We start from the raw sequence: 15,933 nt of genomic DNA on the forward strand, positions 1-15,933 counted from the left end.
CACTCATGTTCATGGCAAACAGCTGCATAAGCTGAACTCAAACCTAAAAAATGAAAATCTCCAAAACCAATTACCATTCAACCGCTGTTGAGCCCCTCCTTCTGATTCATCACCACCTTTCCACAGATCTGTGAAGTGTGGGTTCACCTCATCACTTGGGGTCATCCTCTGACAGCACAGTCAGCTACTGTAAGCCTGTGAAGGGAAATATTGTTTTCCTCAGATCACATTTTTTGAGATAATGGCTCAGCAGTCAGAATGAAATCATCAAACAATAAGATGAGCCACAGCAAAAGCAATAGATACTGGTGGGTGGTTTTGACCAATTGGCTAATAAAAGACACATCAATTTTATATTGCAAGTTTATTATAGTAATACAATCAGATTAAATGATTTTCACAGCTAGTATACCTAATTACATCAGGCTATGTATATATACTTTATTCCAGCACGTTACAATCTTTTTTATCTTTAATCATGCAGCGAGTAATGTGAAACACAATTATAGGGAAGATTCTTTTTCACCCCTAAAAAAGAGAAACCAAAATTTAAAAAGTATGGCTTTATAAGAAAGTAATATCATACAATGAACATTCATTTGTACTTGGGCATGGCAATATTCAGTTTTAATAAGTGAACAACTGCATCTGTCACTGCCATGCTGATTCCAAAAATGCAAGGGAGCTGGGAACAGGGAAATGCCATCGATGTTAGAGATGGAAAATATATATCTATATACATTCAGAGTATGAAAAATATAAAAAATGTTTTCAGGGATTAAGTGTCACATTTATTTGTATGCTGAAGTCAGAGTTATGGAGCCTTGAAGAACACAAATGCACAAAGGGTTTGTTTTCATTTAGACCAACAAACATCAGTAGTGATGGAAGTGACTTAAAAAGCGTTACTTCAGGTGCAGGGAGGTGTAACTGAGGTCAGAATCTGTCCTGTCCTTCCTGCTAATGATGCTGCAGAAATAGACAGAAGCATAGGGTTAGGAAGTCATAGGTAGCTGAATTTTGCTGGCAACCCAGAAAAATAGAAAGACAAAGATGTATGTTTAAGAGATTTTATTTTTTAAAAAAATGTGTTCTAGAATAAAGTGTGGCCAGCATCACAAACCCTTTGCTGGATGATTGTAGTGATGATTGTAGTTGCTGGCAAGCAGAAGCCCTTGTGCTTGGTGTTTGGGGTAAAACACCCACTTTAGAAAGAAAACCAAAACTGCTGTCTCTTTACAAGAGAAGAAGAAATGTCCTTACCTGTCAGCAGCACAGAGACTGGGACACACACACTGACCTTGTGAAAAGGCTGCTTCCGTAGGGCATCGCTCAGTGCTGGTACGAGGAGTGCAGTGGGTGAGTGCTGGCAGTCGATTTCGGGCTCGCCAGGAGAGGGCAGGCAGACACACACGTGTGCGACAAGAGGGCAGGCAGACGCTCACACGTGTGTGACAAGAGGGCAGGCACTCACACATGTGGGACAAGAGGGCAGGTAGACAGTCACACGTGTGTGACAAGAGGGCAGGCACTCGTGTGACAAGAAGGCAAGCAGACACGTGTGCGACAGAGGGCAGGCAGACACACCTGTGTGACGAGGGCAGACACACTCACACGTGTGACAAGAGGGAATGCAGACACATGTGACAAGAGGGCAGACATACCTGTGTGACAAGAGGGAATGAAGACACATGTGACAAGAGGGCAGACACACTCACACGTGTGACAAGAGGGCAGGCACTCACACGCGCACACACGCATCTGTGCATTTTCACTCACTCCCATCCCCCCCACTGTGCTCACTGAAGTGCTTCTCACCAAAACCAAAGGCTCACACATACAGACAACTCAGATCCTTACAATGCCTCTCCTCAAAATTGAAATTAAAAAGATGCAACCTGTAGAACCAACCTAAATCCAAAGATCAGAAAAGACTTTACCCTCTCCCCATTTCTCTCTTGTCTTTATTCTTTTTCCCAAGTTCAGAAATACAGATCTTAGAGACACTTACTCAGTATGTAGATATGCAGAATGTAAACATCACCACACAGCACCCTGCACTCTTTTTGATTAACAAACTCACCAACATATTTGCCATGCAAGCAAAGGGATTTTTCAAGACCATCAGGTTGCAGGAAGTCTGCAAAATATTTTGAGTTTACTTTTGCTAATGACCTGGCTTAGAAAGAATGGAGGAAAAAAACCAACACAGACAGGGCTGAGGTAGATTTGGCCATATCTGATGTAATGTCACTGTATTGAGCAGGAAGACAAATGGGATCTCAAACTAACAGGCAGATCACCACAATATAAGCAAACATGGTTTAGGGAAAAGATTTCCCCATTCCAGCAGAAGGAGTGCCTGTCCTGCAGTCATATTGCTACAGGCAATGGAAAGAATTGTTACTACCATGCTAATGACCCTAAACTTTGGCCCATTGGGACTGCACATGGGAGGCCTGATGTGATTGAGAGCCAGCTGGTGCTTCATCTCTCTGAAACGGTCAGGAAAAGGAGGAATGGGGGGGGGGTGGCAGGAGTGGAGTGATCTTTCCTGTGTGCTTAGTTGCCTGTTACACTCTGGGCTGGACACACCAGAATTTTACATGTTGGCCAACAGTAGACCAGCAGCTTTCTTCCAGGCTGGGGTACCAGTCACAGGAATGCCCCAGGAAGAAACTGTTCAAGACAATTAATCTTCTATCCTCTCCCTTGGCAGGTGGATTGAGGGGAGCCTCCCACATGGACAAATGCATGCACACAAAGCATCCTGCTGTCTGCTACAAATCCACCCATAAAGCCTGAAGTGCCTGATTCCTGACCTCTGCATTGATCCCAACTATAGCAGCCAACAAGAGACCCCTGCACCATGTTACACTCGCTTGCTCCCAGTGGGCTGCTCCGGCTCTCTGAGTACAGCCTCCTGCCTTAATAGGAAAGTGCTCTCTGGTAATGTCGACAGTGCCTAGCTGCCTCCTTGGATTTGTAAGATGAACAGCCCTGCCCTCCCTTCTGTCTTTTCTGAAACTCTTTACAGCACTGAAACTCACATGGTTTCGAGCCGGTGCAATAGCACTGGATGATTTCCATTTCCTCCTTTCCCGGGATCTCTGCTCCCGGGACCTAATTACTATTCTAATAATATCCTTCACCAGCCTCCTCCGCCTCTCACCCACCGACATCCGGATGAGATACCGCAGCGCTGCGGGGACAAACCCAATCCTGCTCCTCTGAATTCGCGGGGTGCCACAGGGGCCGTGCTCTGCATAGTCACTCCGGGCAGCCATGAGAGCCTGCTCTGTCCTCTGCCTCCAGCTCCGGGTTTTCGGGGGAATATGTGCCGGTGCTGGGGAGCCTGAGGGCTCGGCAGAAACAGCTGAGCCACCGCTTATAATGCAAATCTGCCTTTGCTTCCCAAGCTGTGACAGCCTCTGTCTGCAGCACAGGCTGCTGGGCGAGCAGCCTTCCCCCAAAACCCTCACCCAGCACTGACCCTGCATTTCCCCGTTCGCAGCCTCCCCCATTGAAGGCGGAGGAATAGACACAGATGGAGAAGGACATTCAAGTCCCCAGGGGCAGGGGTGGAGGGACACTGCAGCACCAGGGATGTGGGATTTCAGGAGAAGGGTTAACTCCTTCATGGCCTGCTTGCCACTTTTAGGGCTGGGCTGACATTTTCTCTACCTCACCAGCCAGCCTGCTTATTCACCTGGCCCAGCGCAAGTCGCACCGGAACTGAGGTTCTCCCACGGCATGTGGGAAGAGATGGCTGGGAGGAGCATCCCAGTGTCTCAGGAAGGATGTTCCAGGTAGCTGTCAGTGGCATGTTCTGCAGCATCACAGTAAATCTCCACCTGGCCATGGCTGGCATTGCCAATGTCCTGGCACACAGGAGGTAGCCCACGCAGAGGGAAACTAAATGGAAGTTCTCCCTGTGCTGACGGAAAGAAGGGCGCAGGTCCAGCATGGCCTCCTTGGCACAGGCAGGGAATTAGCCAGATGAGACACGAGCCATTTTTGCACAAAGCAATTGATATTTGACTGCACATCCTTTCTTAGCTAGAGCCTTGTGGAAAGCAGTTTGTGCTCCACAGCCTTGGGCTCCAAATCCAGCTGAAGAGAAGAGTGAGTTCCTTCCTCTCTGCTGCCCAGTATGGATCTGGGAAGTGAGTTATGCTACTTCAGCAGAACAGAGGGTTGCACTTACAAAGAGGGGGAACCGCTGGGGTACAAAATAAGGGATGTCCCCCAAAGGGAGTCGGGATTCTGCCACTGCTCTGCTGGTGCTGAGAACAGCCCGGAGAGCAGGACCAGTGCCTTGAGCAGAGAGGGCAGCGTGGTTCAGAGCTACCCAGAAGGCTGCCCAGCCCCAGCCCAGCTTTCTGCACATTCACCCTGCCCACAGTGCCCAGTCAGTGGGAACATTTTGTAATTTCCAGGATAAGGACTTCTGTCTGGATCTGAGTGGCAAAAATATTCCAATTGACAACAAGTAACAACTTTTAAGAGCAGTATATCATACCCCAGCTGAGGATAACTAACAAATGCCTGTGGCGCTGAGACCCACAGGGAAATCAAATTAGTGAGCTTCATCTCCTGTAGAGATACATGCTAAAACACAGGTCAAGGAGAAATAATGTCACTTATGAAAGACAGGGCTCCCACTGTCCCTGCTCCAATTGCCACTTGTTTACTGGACAGCAGGGAAAATGGTTCTTTCCCCATTGCACAAGTAGAGGCATCAGGGCTGGGATTGCCTTTAACCCCCTTGCTCCCAGGTGAGACTGGATAGTCTCCATTATCTTTTCTGTGGATCTTTATTTCCCATCCCCCAGGAATATACACTCACTGCCCCTCTCTGAACTCCCGCCCTCCACACCATGACCTGCCATAAAGTAACTCGGTAGGATCAGTTATCCTACAGGAATTGCCTCTGCATCCCTGCAGCATCAGCCATGGACTTTGTGGTTATTACTAATAATGCTTGATCATTGTTAGAAAGGAAACACGATGTTTGAACCTTGTTGGTAGGGGATGGTATTTCTCCCAGCTCTAGCAGAACACAGTCCCACAGTGACACCATTTGAAAATCCCACTGGGCACGTAGTTCCTTTTAACCCAGGTACATTACACAGGATACAGTTATCATATTGGGAATTCAGATACACTGATACCAGCTGACAACTAAGAAACCAAACATAACACAGTCTCAACTACAGTTAACCCTTCACATGCACAACAAAACAGAAAACGAGGAAGGCTTTTGCCTTTAAAAGTGCCGTGCCTGCAATCAGTTAGAAAAGACATTTAAAATCTCGTCACAAAGTATTGGATTTTCCAGCATAGCCTAATAGGTGAAGTACTAAAATCACACTAAAATGCAGAGGGTGGTGGGTGACCAGCTCCTCTAAGTTGCCTTTGAAAATCCAAGACCCATTGAATAAAGTCAAGGAAAAACATTTACCATATTTTTTGCCGGTAGCTTTTTGCCATAGGATGGTAAGGGCTTTAGTGCCTGAGGTATAGGTAGTTCCTGGATGCTTTTAGGGAAGTGGGAAGGGGGAAGAGTCTGGAGAATAGTTTGCATAGCTTGCAGATATAAAGAAGCAGGTGTGTTCCCCACCAGGCTGTTGAATTTGTCTTCTCCCAGCAAAGCTGTCCAGTGGTCTGGATGCTCCTGCAGAACTTTCCGCATCTTAAACTGTGGGTTGGGCATGAAGAGCAAGAGGTAGTCGAGGCAGAGCTTCTTTGATGCGACATTGACTTTGGAGTCCCACATCTGCTCCAGGATGACGTCCAGCGGGGTAAGCCCTTTACTGTCCTCTATCCTGGGAGATGCTCCATTCCCGAGGAGGATGAGGACCGTTTCTGACCTCAGCAGTTCACAGGCAAGGTGCAGGGGTGTTTTCCCATCTTCCAGATGAAAGCAACCAGCCCTATTGATATAGGAGTTCAAGCTGGGGAGCTTGTGTGCAATTTTGATGATCAGTCCCAAGATATCTCTCCTGTCATATGTGACCGCCATGGCTAGGTGAGGAGCAGAGGATGGACAATAGCAGAAATGTTCCCCAGGCACCTTGAGAGCCTCCTCTGGAAAATGAGACAGCAGATACTGAGCATAAGGCAGGTGATTATGCACCACTGCATAGAGAAGGGCTTCTGAAGGTGAGTAGGTTCGAAGGCTGGCATTTTCCTCCCAGTAAAAATACTCCATAGTTCTCATGTCTTCCAGCATCCACACAGGTTTGTGATCTCTCACAGCCTGGTAGAACATATAGGATAAGAACTTGCAGTGCCTGCTCTGATCATCCTGCAGGCTGGCCTGGTTACTGGCCATGGCTCAGCAAATAAAGAACAGCTCCACGTAAAATCACTCCAGACTGTAAGATCGGTGCACTTGGAATGCTGATCCTGATGCTGCTGCAACCTTCAGGCTGTCATTGCTGCCTGGACTGCACTAGCTGGAATGCATGGGCTGATCATCTCCACCCATTCATTGTTTTTCCCCTCACTGCAGTGGTTTTGTTTAGGTAAGCACAATCCCACAGGCTCAGTTAACCCGTGCCATGCAAGCAGATGGTTGGTGAGTACATCTCGCTCTGCGCGTGGCACAGGTTACTGAAACACTATCAGACTGCCAGTGATTCTATACACACACAGCCACAGAGAACAGAGGGAGAGACTAAAATTAGCTTGAGAGGTGAGGCGGATTTCTGTCTGCATTTCGTGTCTAACCAGATCAGCTCATACACTGCAGCAAGTGGAATAGCAATATTCCTCTATTTTATTTTTTTTTCATGTCACTCACACACACGCAGCTCATTATATAGTAAAAAATATGTAGCAGTGTAAAATACTCCACAGCTGATAATAGGCACAATTCCATGCTCGGGAAATCAAGGGATTGGTAGCGGTAGCACTAGGAAGGGATCCCTATTTTATAAATAATGGTATGGCTGGCCACTTAGGAGACACTGATGTTAATGGATTGTCTATAAGGCATTAGCAATGTTTAAGATGCCAGCATTAATCTCTGCAGAGAAAAGAGTCAAATGGTGTGTGCAGTAATGGTGCCCAGAGTCATAAAGCAGATTGCTGGATTTAAATGCCTGCCTTTGTTTAGCAAGGAAATACCTGGAGTGCCTCCGCTGCACAGCAAGGGCATAAACAAAAGGTTAATGGCCAAACCCCACTGGCAGGTGGGGAGCTTTGATCTAAGAATTTCTCAGATGTCCTGCTCTGGGCCTGGGTCAGAGCCAGCAGCAGTGGGGGGAAGTGGGATTAGACAATCAGACTTGCGCAACGCCCTGGTAAGACACAGACGACCAAGGCCTACAGGTTTCAGGGAAAAGCTCCTGGTTCCTGTCGGATGAGGCAGAAGGACCTGGCCAAAATTAAATTCACAGAAAAGAAATGAGCTAAGAGTCCTTTATGGCAAGCTGTCATGGTTTGACACTGGCCTGATGCCAGGCACCCATGAGAGCCACTTGCTCACCCTCCCCTGTCACAGCTGGGCAGAGGAGAGAAAAGGGGAAAAAAAAATTAACAAATGCTTTATGAATGAGATAAGGACTGGGAGAAACACTTCAAGGGTGAAACTGGTTCAACTTAAGTTGCGAAGTGAATTTATTACTAACAGAATCAGAGGAGGATAATGAGAAGTAAAATAAGCCCTTAGAACACCTTCCACCCCCCAGCCCCTCCCTCCTTCCCACCGACAGCACAGGGAGACAGGGCACGGGGGTTTGGCCAGTCCATCACCGAGATTTCCTTCTGCTGCTCTGGAGAGGAGTCTTCCCCTGTGAGGCCGTGGGGTCCCTCCCACGGGAGACAGTTCTCCGTGAACTTCCCCGGGGTGGGTCCACTCTCATGAGCAGCATTCCTACCACACCTGCTGCAGCGTGAGCCCCTCCCATGGGCACACAGTCCTCCCAAAACTGCTGTGCCATGGACCTCTCTCTCTTTCCAGAGGGTGCAGTCCTCCAAGGACAGGCTGCTCCAGCCTGGAAGCAGGGCCCTCTCTCTCCACCAGGTCTTCCACTGGATCACAGCCTCCTCCAGGCATCCACCTGCCTGGCACAGGCACCTCCCCCACGGGCTGTGGGTGGATCTCTGCATCCCTCATGGACCCACGGGCTGCAGGGGGACAACCTGCTTCACCGTGGTCTGCACCACGGCCTGCAGAGGAATCTCGGCTCCGGCGCCTGGAGTACCTCCTGCCCCTCCTTTTTCACTGACCTGGGTGTCACCATGTTGTTTTCCCTCACATGTTCTCAACTCCTCCTCTTCTCTGACTAGAATCCCAAATCTTGTGACTTTGTTTTGATTTTCTTCTTAAATATGTAATCACAGAGACATTACCAGTCTCTCTTATTGGCCCAGTTTTAGCCAGCAGCATGTCCATCTTCAGAGCCATCAGCCACTGGCTCTGTCCAACATGGTGGGAAGCTTCCAGCGGCTTCCTCACAGGAGCCATCTTTTGCTGCCTAAAAGCAGGCCATGCCAAACCAATACAGTGTTTAAGGAAGGAGGATTTCCATGCATCTTATAAATCAACAGATTGCAATAAAATGGTATCTCACCGTTTTGGTAGGAAAACAGGGCTTCCCTTTAAGGGAAAATACAGCGACTCAAGAATTCCTTTTTTTCATTTAGCAAGAAGACAAACATATATTAAGTATATTCAAACTAGAGACAATTCAAGTATCAGATCTCCAAATGTTGTTTGGAGTCATCCAAAGAGAAAACAAAAGTGACTCACAAAACTGGGTCTAGATCTTGCACATCTTCCAAAGCATTACAGCTATTAATTATTATTGTTAAACCCTCACCTGACGCAGACGTTAAGATAAGGCTCCCCAGGGAAGTGATCACAGCACCCAGCTTGTCAAAGTTCAAGGAGCATCTGGACTGTGGACTTAGTCATGCAGATTAGTTTTAGGTAGTCCTGTGAGCTGACTTGGTGCAGAGACACATAGAAGTCAAGAGAAAAATGTTCTGCAAGTATCTCCAATGAAGAGGGAAGCCAAAACCCCAGAAAAACCTCAGGAAAAGGCACGAGGCTTAAGGCAAATCACCTCTACACCACAAATCCGGGATGTCTAGGATGTGAAAACATCTATAATTACATGGTACCTTGTAATTACAGGTTACACTGTCATTCTGCACAAAACTCGGAGAGTCCCTCATGTGGTTTGCTCACATCTTTATGGTTCCAAATGGCACAGGTCTGTCTGCTCTGGTGGCTCTTGTCCTTGGCCTCGTTTTATTTTTTCCAGGAGTTTAGAAAAGCTGGTGCTGAGGGCACCTGTTTGATGGCAATGCATTGCTTCTGCGTTTTATTGTAAGCATAATACATCTGTAAAACATTATAGAACCATTAGAAATGGAAGACGTTGATGTGGAAAGCTTTACTGAGGAACTAGAAGAAGACTAGGAGTTTGGAAGTTTCTATTTATTTCTTTGAATTTTGATCTGTGGCTAAAAATAATGTCTCCTAATTCATAAAGTGTTTGTTGTGGCCTTCCTCTTTGACAAAGTGCAGTCTAGAAGAGGAATAGAATCAGTTTTGACTCATAGAGAGAGCATCCAAGAGAGCAAGAAGAGGTTTGAAGGGAAAAACTGAAAAACAAAACCCGATTTTACCCAAAACACCATTTACCTTTTCATCTGAGGCTGAGAAGCTCTTTAGACCTCTCCTGGGCAAATGCATTTTTCACATTTGATGGTGATTTCAGCTCATAAAGTATTTGGTTATTTTGAACCTGCGAGAAATATAGAATATTTCTGAGCTATTCAGAAACCTTCTTACAGTGTTATGCTTGAAGTAGTGTTTCCAGGCAAAAGGGAAACATACCTTATATATAAAGACAAGAATTGAATGTTAGTAGAACTGAAATCTTAGCACTCTAATAAAAAATCATTATTAATCCATGTCAAATTATTACAGAAAAATAAATAATACTCATAGGCAGAAAACATTTCAATAGCAATAATAATAATTAAAAACTAATTTGAAGGTCTTATGCACATTCTTCTTATCTCCTACCCCTATTCCTAGTGTTACATTCCCCCTGCTGGTATTCATCCAGATCCTAAGGCTGGTGGTTTCATTCTCATGGTGGTGGTACAGGAAATCATCAGCATCTGGAGTTGTTCAGTAGGATGATGGTGATGGGTTCTTCTTCCTCACTCCAGATTCTCCTGGGGGTCAGTTTTATGATTTGTTACATGCTTTTACACCTTGTTTTTTTTTTCATTGGATTGAAACTCCATTTCACATCCAAATTTACTGTAGATGCTGATTATATACATGTAAGATATTATTTATTTTTCCTCTTTGCTACCCCTGAAACCATTCTTGTCCAGCTCTGTATCTGCATTTCTTTATCTTCCATAGGTGAGTTGTTTGTTGCTGTGAGTGCTCCAGAATCAAGCCTGTGTCCCATCTCTTACCATCCCATTGGGCCTGTACCCCCCTGCACTGCACCTTGTGCTTCCACTTCTAGGATTTCTGCTGTCACACCAAGCCCATGATGGCATCTCTTAGCTCCAGCTTGTGAAGGTGGAGTTGTGAACACCTCATGGTGCACAGAAGAGCCACTGGTATAAAACTATGGTTCTACCATGCAGTGCTAATGAAAGTAAACCAAGTCAGCCATAGGCACCTGGCTAGAAGGAGGAAAGTGTTCCTACAGCTAAACCAAACTGAAACAAAGCAGCAGGTACTCAGCTGTAGTCCAGGCAGAGCAAGTTTGGCAGGCCTCAGTCCTGCAACTTCAGTACAGAACCTGCAGCCCGTTGCCAGCAATGGCCAAACTGCACTGCAGGGATAAGGGTTCCAAAAGATCCTGTTTCTGGAATAAACCGAAGCAGAAAGGCTTTGTGTACTGCATGCTACTGAGAGTGGGGCTTAGGCTTAGCAACCTTTCCCTGTCATTTCTGCCTCCTGCCACTGTGTACAAAGACACAGGGAGCAATGACAAGAACCATGGGGACAAAAGTGAGTGAAGACACCTTCTGGAAAAAGACAAAACCAACAGCAACTTTTGGTCACTGGGACTGAGGATAAATTGGAAGTGGGGCTTTCATGTTTGTCATTTCACTGCCTGGTGGGAACAACACTTTTCTCTCCTTTAAGGGAAGAGCAGCCTTGCCACAAGCTACAGTAGTCATGGGGTACATTTGAGCTCAGCTCAGCTCCTTCCCCCATGTTTTTGCCTGGACACACACAGAAAAAACTTCAAGGAAGAAGCTGCTTGGCAAAGAGAAGAACAAAAGGCTTTGGGAAAGATTGGGACCATCTCCAGCATTCTACCTGTGTCAACAACTCCAATGGGACGTTTCTTGCTCCCTTTCTGCCCTTCTCCAGTGATTTTAATTGGCATCTGTTTCCAGGCAAAACTGATTTCAATTCTTCTGTGCCCTTTGTACAGGAGGGCCACATGATGACCCAATCAGGACATATAAAGAGGCAAATCAATTTCCAGATATCAGATGCCTGAGCACAAAACAAGAGGATTAGAGAAACCTGACGTCTTTCTTCAGAGGCATGCTGTTTTTCAGGATCCTGTCTGCTGGTCTTTTTCCTTTCCTTGGGAAAGAAAAACTGATCTGCTGGTGGTGGATGATAACCCTTCAGCCACAGTGAGGCTCTAGCAAATGCTTGCTGTGTCCTGCTTTCCATGTCCAGCCCAGGCTCTGCAGTGCAGCTTGGGGACATGCTGTGCGACGAATTAGTGCCCTTGTGCAGAGCCCTACTGCACCTCAAGGCTGCTTTTACAGAGCATGAAGGGTTTCTTTTATGCCCTGCTACACGCTTACCAGCTCTAATTCATCCAGCTGACTAAAGCAGGCTTTGGGATGGTGGAAAAATCTACAGTCTGACTTGTCCTGGATTGCAGAATATTTCACTTCTGCTTGCAGGATTCAAATAGCGGATGAGACAATCTTTTACTACATTGCCAGAGGCAGGAAATGAAAATAAGCAGAGATTTACCACTTTGGAAAGCCTTTGAATTACTTGTAATGGGACCAGCTGATGTGCTGCATGCAGAACAAATCAAGCACCAAATGGTTATTTACCTGCAGAACTTTGGAAGTAAAGATAACTACCTCAAATGCAACAGCCACATGCAATATACATGAGGGACTCATCTAGAGACAAATGGAGGATTTTCAGGTGATGTCTGTGCTGCTGGTTGAGCAATGCTGTAATCCAGACTCGTGTCTGGTTTATACTGCTACACCCAGATGCCCACCTGGATATTGTACCAAGACCTTACAAACGCTGAGGAAGCCAGGGCAATACAATGTTTTCCTGCAGGTTCTTGTTTATCCAACCTGTGAAAGGCTTGGCCTGTTGTGTCCCAGTTTCCTCCAGAGCTTCACTTCCCAAGTGCAGTTATTCTGGAGCTCTGCTGCAACAAGCCCCAAACAGCGTGCACAGACCTGAGTGTGCCCCCTCCTCTTCCTTTGTCCACTTTTAAACTCAGGGTATAGACGGAGCCCTTGATGTAGGAAACATTTCCAGCGTACCTGGGTGTTGACAGGGAGCAAACCTTCTAGAAGCAACATGTCAGCGTGTTGGCCACCAAGAGCAGTCAGTGCAACAGGAGCATGGTGACAGCAATGCCAGACAATGAGCTGCCCTGTTTATGGCAAAGCAGAGCCTGCTGCAAATGTGATAGCATCTCCACAGCTGTGAAAGCAGGGAAGTGTAAGGCTGAAGATGGATCTTCACACAGAATCTTCTGTGTCTCCAGTGTCACAGGATAATTTATAGAGACAGCTTAATTTATAAAATACCTGGTGGGTGCCTATCTCTACCCTAGGTGAAAGCCAATTTTTGGAGCCACTCTCATCTCTCCAGGCACACGTAAGCCCAATGTGTGTCACTGCATGGCACTGGCCAGCTGCAAAGGCATGCCACAGCTGTCTGGTTGTCACTATGTGACCTGAGTGGCAGAGACCTGTGGCACAATACCAGCGGTGGCCCCTGACTCTGATGTACAACCTCCCTTACCTTCAGATGAGGGATGTGGGGATATTGAGTCTTTCCAAAAGGCATCTTCCTCCTAAGCCACAGCAACCCCTCAGTTTGGGGTCTGAACAAGCCTGAGCGAGAGGGATGGGTGCTGTGGCCTCAAGCTGGACTGGGCTTAGGACAAAGAGTGAGCAGGATGCACAGGAGGTGGCAGAATTGAGGAGTGAACTTCATCAGAGTGCTGCAGAAAACATGGAGCAATAAGGTGCAACCAGTACCATCCTGTGTTCTGAACAGGGCTCTCATGGATATGAGATCCAGTGCCCAAATAACCTATTTGGCTTATTGAGCTCTCCATTTTCAGAGAAACTCATGTGAGAGCCAGTGGGATTGTCAGGGCCTGAGGACTGTCAGGTGCTGCAGGCTGGTCAGGGCAGAATCCTGACCACCACAAATCAAATGCTTTTTCTCTTGTCAGCTCCTAGGGAGGGATTGCCCATTTCCAAAGGCAGGCACTCAGTAAACACTGGGCTAACTCCAAAGGAAGGATAATGATGTTTCCAATTCTCACTGAATGTCATACATATCTTCAAATGTAGGTTAGATCAAGCAGTATGTTCATGTCTGGAGGATGAGACGTCAGCTCAGTTTAATCAGCTATAAAAACAACAAGGCTCATTTTATTCCATTTTTTGAAAATGTTTTTGAGACCTGATTGCACAGAGCCTGCATGCCAAGAATCCCAGTGTCTCCCATTTCTGTGAGCCCGTTTGTTTCAGTTCCCAACTCCTATCCTAATTTGAGGCTACATCTCTCAAAGGCAGTACATAAATAGACAGACTACCATGCCTCTTCCAGAAAGTAACCTGTCAGCTGAGTTCTGTTTAAAGAACAAAAAAAGCCCTTGCAGACAGTCTGTGCCTACAGATACATTGAGCCAGATGCTGTTTTTCCAGGGAAAGGCTGAGACTGTGAAACAGTTTTATATCTTTGGATGCTTTCCTTCCTCGTGATGATTACTGGTGTCGGTGCCCTGTTTCACCACACCCCTATGTAAATGTCAAGGCTGTCAACTGCTGAGAAAGCATTCAGGAAGGCATGAATACATTTAGTTTCCACTACTGACAAAAAGCAATGCTTTTTCACACAAGCCATAATTAACCTGCGAAATTCAGTGCTACATTATATCAGCGAGGCTAAATGTAAGATATCTTTTTGTCTGTAAATTAAGGTCTTTGTTCTGTGTGTATGCAGGAGCTGACACTGCACCAAAACTGCAAATCCAAGGTCCTACCCCCATGTACATGGGCAAATAAATAAAAAACTACAGCTGTGCCATTCCTAACAAAATTATGGCAAATTTGTCTCAACCTTCTTAGTCACTTTTGTGCTGTATTGGTATTGCAAACAAGAAAGAATTGCTCAGAAAGTTAACTTCTGGGTATTTTTGTGGGGGAAATGTCAGTGTCACAAGACTGAGCTGCTCTGCAGGATGTATCAGTTTCATTGCATCTGTCAACAAAACTCATGGTCCAAAAAGGCATGAACGTATTTTTTAAATTATTTTTATTGAATCCACTACAAAAGAAAAATCCAGGCTGTGAGCAGCTCTGTAAAACCCCATAGTCTACAACTTATGAGCCCATAATTAACTGCTGGAGGTCACTGAAAACAATCTTCTGCCCCAGTGTAATCACAAAATTATTTGTCAGGAAAGTCTTTGTAGTATCTTCTGAGATCTCAGAGACTGAGAGAGATTTCAAAGTTAATTCAGTCATCAAGAGCTCCAGTTCCTATGCCCTGCATTTTATTGTCTCACAGACAAAATATGTCATCCAGAGCCAAAGATAACCACTCACGACTGTTCTCCACAGTTTCCAGTGGTTTTATCTGCAAAGGATTTTTAATCTGGGATAAGCACACAGTCTGATCAACAATAAGCTTTTCAGAACTGCCTGAAAATTGTATTTGTCCAAGTAAGTTTCCTCTGGACTTTATTATCTCTAATGCTTTGTTCAAAGAATTGTATTGGAAGAGTGGATTCCCTGAACAGGGCACTTGTGATGACTCAGACAGTGACAAATTGCTTCTACTATCACATACAATGAGTTCAGATCCTGCTAACCAGCAGCTGGTCACCTTTTTCCCCCATCTTTATGGTTTAAAGTATATGTGAAGTCAGCCACTGATAATTCACTCAGGAGCAGATGGATTGATAGCAAAATGCAAACAGGAAATCCCATAAGGCTGCTTAAAGGAGAAGCATTTTGGTGCCTCACAAATGCTTTGAGCACTTTTGGATGCCCATTAAATCCATTGAGGTACAATGTTTGCTTGGAGAGTGAGCTTTATGTGGGAGAGCTGCCTCAGTGCTTCTTCATCAGCACCCAGGGAAATACCATCCTGGACACATCTGAGCTGTGTGACCATACAAATACTATCAAAACCAGAAACCCTGAAACAGCTGCTAGTGCCTAACAGCCCTTAATGACATCCCAGCCAACAGCTGCTGAATTGAACACCAAAGGAGAATTTAAAGATCTTCACAAAGTCACCCTTTTGCTGACTGAAGCCTCTGGCTCATATATTTAGTTGATTCAGTACAGAAAAATAAATTCTATTTGTGACTCCTTAAAGAGAATGAAATATTCATCAGTAATGCTCTAAAGGATGTTGGATTGCCTTGGCATACTGTGGGATTTAAGTTAATTTTGTTTTGAAAGACTCTTCTACCCATCATGAGCAAAAATAACCCCTTTTGATAAAGTTGGTAACTAGTGATGAGGAAATAACTTTTGCTACAGAGTAACAAAAGTGAAAGGCAGAAAGAAATCAGCTGAACTTTCAGGTCACTGAAATTTAGGAGGATGGCTTAAATTTTTAATATATGTGTCAGTTGGATGCTCCTTTTCTTTTGGGTGATTTTGGTATTGTTTTATTGTTTTTGT

The 15,933-nt window shown here is 45.6% G+C and overlaps 1 protein-coding gene across 3 annotated transcripts; it reads right to left on the bottom strand.

Moving 5' to 3' along the window:
• Positions 1 to 345: 345 nt before the first annotated feature.
• On the bottom strand, positions 346 to 6,689 carry LOC116441393 (ankyrin repeat domain-containing protein 9-like). 3 transcript variants are annotated; one of them, XR_004239052.1, is made up of 2 exons: positions 1,301 to 6,686; positions 346 to 969 (listed from the first exon to the last, which is right to left on the bottom strand). XR_004239052.1 is itself a non-coding variant. In XM_032103233.1 (2 exons), the coding sequence occupies exons 1-2, from the start codon at positions 6,335 to 6,337 to the stop codon at positions 5,270 to 5,272; spliced, it is 888 nt and encodes a 295-aa protein (XP_031959124.1). In that variant the 5' UTR covers positions 6,338 to 6,689; the 3' UTR covers positions 346 to 5,269. The 3 variants fall into 3 exon arrangements, 2 of the variants coding, with proteins under 2 accessions (XP_031959124.1, XP_031959125.1); XM_032103233.1 differs by having other exon boundaries at positions 346 to 5,284; positions 5,465 to 6,689; XM_032103234.1 differs by having other exon boundaries at positions 5,465 to 6,688.
• Positions 6,690 to 15,933: the final 9,244 nt, after the last annotated feature.

Source organism: Corvus moneduloides, chromosome 3 (assembly GCF_009650955.1).
Source record: "Corvus moneduloides isolate bCorMon1 chromosome 3, bCorMon1.pri, whole genome shotgun sequence".
NCBI classification, from domain to species: domain Eukaryota; kingdom Metazoa; phylum Chordata; class Aves; order Passeriformes; family Corvidae; genus Corvus; species Corvus moneduloides.

What these genes read in the sequence shown, in the direction of transcription:
- LOC116441393 (XM_032103233.1), bottom strand. Translation starts at nt 6,337, where the DNA reads ATGGCCAGTAACCAGGCCAGCCTGCAGGATGATCAGAGCAGGCACTGC.